The following is a 9,168-nucleotide window of genomic DNA, read 5'->3' as shown; positions in this document are numbered from 1 at the left end:
AGATGTTCCATCTGTACAAGTGCATCATTTGACTATCAATACGTGTGTTTTGTCAACTACCAAATATTTAGTTAAACATTTTAAAAAGTTTTTTATGATTTCCCTTGCATGTAAATTTTTTTGTATAAGTAACACAGACAGTATTTTAAGTATGGTTAATACATTAGCTCATTCTATTCTTGTCTGTTCAAGTGTGGAAGTCGGCACATTGTGGCAAAACAAGAATGGAAGCCTGTCATGCTGGAATTCACAGGTAAGCTCATACACACATTAGCCTGGGTTATCTCCCTTCATCAGATTTCATAAAGGTGACAAGCCAGTGTTCTGTGGAAAGTGATGGGTTCTTGGACTTACTACAGGGGCTCAAGCCATGACCTGTAACGATTGGCTGGCTGTGTCGAATGCATTGTATAGATGAGAAAATAAGACAGTTGTGGAAAGTAAGAATCCATTAGATGACGCTGCCTTTACTGATCTGCTTCAATAAAAATCAACTTATTTCACTAAATTTTGTTCATTAAAAATTAAACTTTCTGTTGGTAGAATATATATTGCTCATTTAACTAGTTATTTCCAGTCAGAACCCCATTTTTTATTCACATTGAAAGCTGCCACAGATTCCATAGCTTTCCAGTAGTATGGCACAAACCAGATCCACTAATATTTACTACCAGAGTCTAATTTCTGTTGATTCTTGTCTTGTCCTTTTTTTTTAATTCTGAGAAGCCTCCTAAAAGTCATTAAATTGCGTCATTCCTGTTCAGTAGCGACAAAATGAATTCAAATGGAAGACATTTTAGTGTTGTATCACAAGGTCTGAATTCATATTTGTCGGTATTACATGTTTGTCCATATATGCATGATGTTATAATCCACACCTAGAGCTTGGATATTTAAAGTGGTTCCCTCCATATATCCACATATTGAGTGCGACATGATAAATTTTTATTTAACTAACATATACCTCTACATTTATTGGTTGAACCTTGAATACGTACTTGTACCAGACCTACAGTAGCTGGGATCCATGGGGGAGAGGATGGGGCGTACTCCATTGCCCTGTCAGGAGGGTACGAGGATGACATAGACCTGGGAGAGTGCTTTACCTACACAGGAGAAGGTGAGTGTAAATACATAGTTATTTATAAAGCATTGCCATCATGGCTTAAACACGGTTTACTGAAATCTCAAAATTTTAAGCGCGTCCAGTCAGAGGCTATGGACAGGGAATGTCTGTACCCCCTGATATCATTATTTGTTGGTTTTGGGTGACATGAAATGGTTGACAGTGCTGATAGGGGTCATTTGCGTTGTCTTAAGTTCATTGATGACCACTGTTATTCCGCTAATACAATTCCGCTCATACAATTTACGTGGGAAAGTCTGTCAGCAACCTGTGGATGGTTGTGAGTTTTCCCCGGGCTCTGCCCGGTTTCCTCCCACCATAATGCTGGCCGCCGTCATATAAGTGAAATATTCTTGAGTACAATGTAAAACACCAATCAAATAAATAAATAAATCTGCAAGTCATGTGGAAGATTTCATCAGTAACTTTTCGTAGACCGGTGGCTTGCCACCAACAATAGGGTATCCCCTTGCCCATAAAACTGACAGCCATTGTTTATAAATGGTAATTTCTTGAGTATGGCATTAAACAGCATTGAAATATGTAAATGAAGACAGGATGCTTGCGACAAGTTTTTGAGATGCGTTAAAACAGCTAATGTATGATTCCGGTGTTGAAGCAAACTTACAGTGCCTGGTGTAAAATCACCGCAGACTTGGTTTATCATTAACATTCCAATATAATGTTCTTCTCTTTTGTTAAGGTGGAAGAGATTTAAAGGGAACAAAGTCTAACCCAAAGGTAATTGTTAAATTATTGAACGAGAAACAAGACTTGAGCAGGTGATTATCTCTTTAAGTTGTATTTTTTGTGCTATATTCAATATGTAATATCATTCATGTACTTTAGCACTCCAGTAACTGCTCTAAGTGTTGAGCGCCTACTATATTATGTAGTAAACACAACTGTCCAACATTTTTAATATATTGGACAGTTGTAAATGTGACGTCACACGTACGGACTACTTTTTGTTTGTCAACAAGCAGACGCCACAAGAAGCATGGCTGCCGATCAGTCAGATTCTGACCTTTTGATCTCAGCGACGCTGAAATTTGCATACTACTTGATCCATTTGATGACCCAGAGCTGGACATCTACCTCACACCAATTCCCGAATGTCGCCTCAAACCTGATGCAGCTGTGTCATATACCCCCACTCCAATGGGAGAGCATCATTTGGGAGAGCTAATGAAGAGGGCAGCCGAGGCTGCTGGACTGAAATGCCGGAAAACTAATCACTCGGTCCGAAAAACAACCATCCAAACTCTATAAAGTCTGGCGTCGCTCCACATAAAATTATGCAGGTCACCAGACACAAATCCCTTGCTAGCATCCAGGAGTATGATTCTAAATTAGATCACGTAGAGCAGAAGCAAATGTCAAGTTTAATTCAGGGCAATCGTGCCTTCAGTCAACCATCTCCTGCGCTTCCACTCCCTGGCCAGTCAGCTCGAGTCCACACAAACGAAGTTTTCAGGAATCCGATGCCATCAACTTCCGCACAGAATCCCAAGGATAATCAGCTAACTTTGTCAGCAAACTCTACATCTCTTTCATCCTCATCTTGTAAAGATTACTGTAGTCTGTTTGGTGGTGCAGTGTTCGATAACTGCACTTTTAATTTTCACTGAAACGTCTGCATTCCTTTTCATAACACTTCTGTTTGTAAAATACCGCTTTGGCCACGTGCGCCTGACCTAGTTTCTGTCAGCCAATGAAAGTGTTCCATTCAGTATTCCATATTCATCCGCAACCGGCTATCCGCTATTGTTATGCGATATGAAATAATTAGCACGGTTTTACCCAATTTGTTTAGCGTTCGAGTTTATTTACTTACGTTTTTGACAAGTGGGTGTATAATCAATACGTTATTGGATTGTATGGTCCTGTATGGACGAGTCCTGGGCGCCCAGGAAAGGGACGAGCTCGCGAAAAAAAACTTTCCCAAACTGCTGTGGTTTCACTTACAGACTGAGAGTGTCTAATTGAAATGTTTACGAGCATGGTATTGGACTGTACTACAAGTTTATCTGCTTAAAGTTACGCCACATTACTAAATTATGGTATAAATATGCTAAACCTGACAAAATTTGCCATTTGTCATGTCTGATATGTTACCATTATATCAATTTTTTTTTTTATGTGGAAGTCATTAGATCAGATTTGGGCCAGCAATTGAAAGAGTCTTCACTGGGTTCCACCTTGAAGTAACAAGGTGGAAGAAATTTATTATTATTTATTATTTATTATTTAGGTAATTTATTTAGGTCATTAACTGACCTTGACCTTCATGCTTTGACCTTGTCAGAACCTGAGGACAGCTGCTCAGTCTAAGGATCAGACCCTGACCCGTGGGAACCTGGCCCTATCCCGTAATGTTGAGAGTGGCAACCCTGTCAGGGTTATCAGGGGCTACAAACTCCGCAGCCCTTTCGCCCCAGAGGATGGGTACAGATATGATGGTACGGATACATGGTTAATTTCAGTTTTCATCAGCCAAATGCTTAAGGCACTTGTTTTGCAATCACTAGAACACAAGGCGTGGGTTCAGTTCCAATCTTGGACGGATTTTGTGGATTTCCCACCCTCACTGTGCGTGGGACCTTGGTGTGCATATTTGTGTGTGAGTGACTTGCAGACATGATTTTTTTCCGCTTTTTAGCGGAATTCCGCTTTTTCTTTGTTCAGTTTCGATTAATTTACCTGTTTTCCGCAGATTTTTCCAGCTTCCGGGGCCTAGGCAGCCCCTGGACCCCGGCCTTTTTGGGCTATGATAGTAAATTTCAGCTATTTTCTTGGTTCACCACAATCATGTCTGGACTTGCCAAAGGTTTACCTAAGCCACGCCAGGGTCCTCTGCCCGTAAAAGTGTATGGCGTGAAACAACAATCTAATAAATAAATAGCAATGACCCTGCAGCCTTCCATCAGTGCAGTCGCTGTGAGATCAAGTCCAGCTCATGTTAACTTCTTTGTGGAAAGGCCTGCCAACAACCTGCGGATGGTAGTGGATTTTTCCCCAGGCTCTTTTCGGTTTCCTCCCACCATAATACTCGCTGTTGTCGAAATAAATAGGATCGTGGGTTTCCCCAACGCTCCACTCCTTTCCTGCTGCTGTCATGCTGTTGTCTTCTCTGTTTCCTCTCACCATAATAAACATTGTGGGTTCCCCAAAGCTACACTCACTTTCCTGCTGCTGTCATGTAAGCGAAATATTCCTGGGCGTGGAAAAAATACAATTCAAATAAATAAATGAAGAAGTCAAATTCCAAGCACTTCAAACACCTTACTGCTTTTTTTTTTAATTAGGGTCACAAGCTTGAGCGTTAATAAGAGCCTTATTTCATGTACCAGATTGTTTATAGATGAAAGGAGTGACCTGTTGTAATTCATCTGTACTGTCCAGTTACATGTACCTAGCAGCTAGTCTGTTCTTCAGAAGACTTAACCGTGGTATTACCTTTAGTCTTGATTCTGCCGACTGTGTATAACATGTAGGATAAGTATTATGAGTGTTGTCTGAATTATCATCTGATGCCTGCTTGTAACAAATGGCCCAAATAACCTCCTGAAGTAATGCAGACAAGCCGTTTACTATATCCCCTTTATTGTGTGAAGTGAAATCATCCGTGTGCATGTATACTGAATTTCCGACACTATTGAAAATATTTGAAGCACTGACTGGGCTGAAAAAATGGCACTTTGTAGTAGTAAGGTCTTACATACCTGTACCTATGTGAATAGTTATTCACTGCCAGTATTAAAAGGGGACTCAACCAACAAACGAGGCACCTGGCTTGGTAGCTAAATTGGTAGAGTGATGGGGCTAGATACCCTAGGTTCAGAGTTTGGTTATTAGTGTTTTCACTGGTCTTGCAATACTATAGTTATTTCAGTGTTTAAAACTCATTATATTGACCTATTCCTTGATGATGATGGTACAAGCCACTTGACTGAGATGTGTGTTTCTGCCTCAGGTCTGTACACGGTAGAGAAGGCGTGGTTCACGGTGGGGCTGTCTGGCTTTGGGGTGTGGAAGTTTGCCTTGAGGAGGTGTGAAAACCAGGCCCTGCCCCCATGGAACATTGTACAGGTAAGCTAGCCATATTGAACAGAGTCTGGCTGAAAGTTTGTTTTTGAAACAAGCTGGTAGGGTAATGAAAAAGCAGTAGGTGCCCATTTTGAAGCACTGACTATTTTCTCCGCATTGAATAATGCTTTACTGGTTGAATTTGGTGAGAATTGTTCCTTTTTAAATATTAGTGCATTTATGAAATTCTTCTAGATTATCCTAGGTGAAACAGAACTGAAATTACTAAATACAAGAGTAGGTTATTTGGGATGTACGTTTTGTGTTTACATGTATAGGAAGTAAAAAAAAAAAAAAAAAAAAGGATAATTTTAGCTAAGGTGGTGATGTACATGTACTTGGTCATAGTCTTCAACAAGTTTCTTTTAATTGTTATCAAGGACAGTCAGTCTGCAGATTCTGCTGTAAGTCCAAAGGCTAGTCCCTCAGGGAATAAGGACAAAGCTGCTGGTGTGTCATCCTCATCAGAGGATGCTGAAGCTGAGCTTTGTTCATCAGAGAAGACAGAAAAGCCTGTTGCAGTGAAGGTAGAGGAGACTACTGAAAAGACTGATTTTGACAGTACAGCCTCCAATAAATGTCCCACAACACCAGTGGACAGCACTGCCACAGAAACCAAAAGTGAAAGTGATTCTGGGATTGACTCAGATTCAGGTATGGCTTAATGTGTCCCAATATCGTGATAGACTCCTGAACACGTAGTCAACATTGAGTCTTGCTTTATATATATGTATAATATGATTGTTCAGATATTGTATTTAGAGACTTACTTCTGCTATATATGACAGTATTATAGATATTTGGGGTTATGTTTCAACTGTGTTGAAAATTGACTCAGAATACTCCCAAGTTTTGAACAAAAAACCCACAAGAGTCAGCAGTATCCTCTGATGACTCAAAAACAACACAGCTGAATATATCTGGTAGGTGTAAGAAAGTGTAGCAGTGATACTGTTACTTAACACATTTACAAATCTAGTTTGAGACTAGCCTCTCATTATTGCTGTCCCAGTGAGTTCAAGTCCAGGTCACACTGGTTTCCACTCCAGCCGAATGCAGCCACCTGCAGATGATCGTGGATTTCCCCTGGGCTCTACCTGGTTTCCTCCCACCATAATGCTGGTTGCTGTCGTATAAGTGAAATATTCTTGAGCATGACGATGAAATAATAAATAAATCAAATGAATTTTATAGTGTGTTATTTGTGAGAGAGCATCTGTCCATATACCTAGCTGATTTCAGTATGTACATTTTTCCCTTTGGACTGTTTGTTTCAGGTTCTGTGGGCAGTCTTCACAGAAGTAACTCGGTGATAAGTGACGGATCTACAACCAGTGATAATCAGTCCGAAGACAAATCAGATGTCTAGACAAAATCAAGGATGACATTGTCACTGTTTTAAACAGAAATCTCATGTATATATATATATAGATCAACCTAAACTGCTATCACTTTCAAAGTTTGCATTTAGTTACTGTTTGAACAGATCTCAAAGATGTCAGCTGGATAGGATTCGTTGTAGTGGAAGTTTACAGAGAGCTTTTGTGGACGTCAGAGTATTTTAGATCTCTTATTGCCAGTCTTAGTCAATGTGTGAACAAATCTTTAAGGTGGTGACGGGACAGGATTCATTGTAGTGGAAATTTGCATTGATATTTTGTCGATATCAGGGTCAAACTAATCTATTAAACCTAAAGTTAACACAAAGTATTTTAGATCTCTCTCAAGGATGCTGACTGGACAGGATTCACTGAAGGGGAAGTTCGCATTGATATTTGGTTCATCACCAGTATATTTATAGATCTCTTTCTGCCAGTCTTAGTCATTCTTCGAACAGATCTCAAAGGCGCTGACTGGATAGAATTCATTGCAGGGCAGTTTGCAGAGATATTTTGTAGATACCGGATTATTTTAAATCATCCTACAAGGTAGTCTGCGTTTGAACATTGAACTTGAAAGCAAATCTTTATGGATAGTCTGCTGCAAACCTGCTGCCATTGTAGGTATCATAAATACTCATCCCATACACTATAGATATCCACCCATCTTGTATTCTCTCAATTGCACTTGCAGCATGAACATAGATCCGATAGATATGCAAAAAAAAAAAAAAAAAAAAGCAAAAAAACAGGCCTTCTACATGTAGTTTGCATATATCATATGAATAATAATCACATCGACTAAAGCATAACAATTCTGTGCATAGTTTGAATTTAATTTCACTTCATGTATGGTGAACCGGAATCTATCAGCTAACATGAAAAGCATTGTGTGGTTACTTCCTTTATGGCTGAATACCTTGTCTACTGAATCAAAGGCAGTTTTCAGTATAAATAATCAGAGCTCAGTAATTTTTATCCCAGTGATCCATTTTGGTTTTTTGTTTCCTTCTTTAGGGTTGCTAGGGTTTATGATGACCCATGATGAGGTTGGCTGTAATTGTAGATGGAGATTGTAATGTTAGCACTTCTTGTTTTTTCTTTTAATTGCGAAATCCAGATTGCTCTTATTGTGCTCAATGCAAGTTTCTTTTAAACAATTTTAAAATACATGCCAAAATAACAGATGATTTTTACTTGCCCTTCGTGTATATTTTATAATTCTTATTTTGATATTAAAAAAAAAATTGTAAAATGAAGTACTTCACAGCTTGTTAGAAAAGTCAGACTACATCAAAGAAGGAATTACATTTTTTAAAAATCTAATATTTTATAGTATTAGTAAGAAGGCTCTCGAGGCTTGCACTGTCAAAAGTCCTGTAATTATATTTTTAGTATCAATATGAAAAAAATAGTATGCCATAATTGTAGTAAAATCTCATTTACTGCTCAGTGTAAACTCATGTGTTATGTCATTGTTTGTGTAATTAGGATTGATTTATAGCATTTTGGAACCAAATTATCAGTATGTCCAAGGCTTTATTAGTTAAAGAAATTAAAGGCTTCTGTTTCTGTTAAAAGAAATTACCTTTGTGTTCATCTGTACTTCTCTTTAGTCATTATGACACGTAGTTCGAGTTTAAAACCAACCGTGGACGGGGAAGTTGTAGATTCTACCACTCTGAGTTTGTGGGACTTTGGTGACAACACCCCAAAGTCTAATTTTCAGTGAAGCCCACCTGTCCCACACCAAGTTAAGCATTTCTGTAAGTCACCTATTGGAAAGTTTGTCAGTAGCTTACCATGTGATATATATGTGATTTACCCAAAGCATTCTGGTTTCCACTCAGAGAGCTGATTGCCATTGTGTGTATTGTCTACAATCTACAGCAGTGTATATGAAATTAAGGAAACGACTTGGAATTGGAGCAGGTTGCATTACAAATATTTAACGTGGACGGAAATGTGAAGGGTGAAATAAACTTAACAGAAAGAAAGGGTTAAAGAAAGATTTGTATTTGCGAACATTGACTTACTCGGAGTTATTTGATATATTTTCCAAGTAGGCGAGATATAACCTTAAGGGTAACCGAAGGAGCACTGTAGGTCGAGCATAACCGTATTAAGTTTCACAGACCCAATTCTTGATACGCGTATCTCTTTGTCTAAGGCTGTCTTGTTGCCCAAGTGAATATCCAATGTTTTGAGGGGTGCGTGGAATATGCCGAAGTGGTATACATGAATATAGACTTGAAATGGGAATTATAAAATGTTTCTGTATAATCTTAAATAATCTTCAACCTTTTCAACCACCTCTGCAACCAATATTTTGAAACATTCTGAGGGAACAATGGGGTGTGGAGAAATAATTTGCATAGTTTTATGAAGCTTGCATCAAATCATTGAAGCATCATTTTCATAATAATTGTATGCATGAATTTCAAATGCTTTAGTGGTTGAAAAGGTTGAAGATTTAATGGTATGTAATGTGGGCGTGTATGTAGGCTTGCGCAATATCGTGGGATACATTATATCTGGTGACTAATATAATTGCTATATTAGTCCCAGATCATA

General features: G+C 38.7%; 1 protein-coding gene across 1 annotated transcript; it reads left to right on the top strand.

Moving 5' to 3' along the window:
* The first annotated feature begins 91 nt into the window (after nt 1-91).
* LOC135468152 (uncharacterized) lies at nt 92-8,190 on the top strand. The gene is made up of 7 exons (XM_064746238.1): nt 92-253; nt 1,008-1,120; nt 1,830-1,867; nt 3,435-3,588; nt 5,103-5,218; nt 5,596-5,869; nt 6,493-8,190. The coding sequence occupies exons 1-7, from the start codon at nt 225-227 to the stop codon at nt 6,582-6,584; spliced, it is 816 nt and encodes a 271-aa protein (XP_064602308.1). The 5' UTR covers nt 92-224; the 3' UTR covers nt 6,585-8,190.
* Nucleotides 8,191-9,168: the final 978 nt, after the last annotated feature.

The sequence above is a fragment of the Liolophura sinensis genome, chromosome 6, assembly GCF_032854445.1.
Source record: "Liolophura sinensis isolate JHLJ2023 chromosome 6, CUHK_Ljap_v2, whole genome shotgun sequence".
In the NCBI taxonomy this organism is placed as follows: Eukaryota; Metazoa; Mollusca; class Polyplacophora; order Chitonida; family Chitonidae; genus Liolophura; species Liolophura sinensis.
The sequence above is the reverse complement of the archived record's forward strand: the minus strand, read 5'-3'. Positions and strand labels throughout refer to the sequence as shown.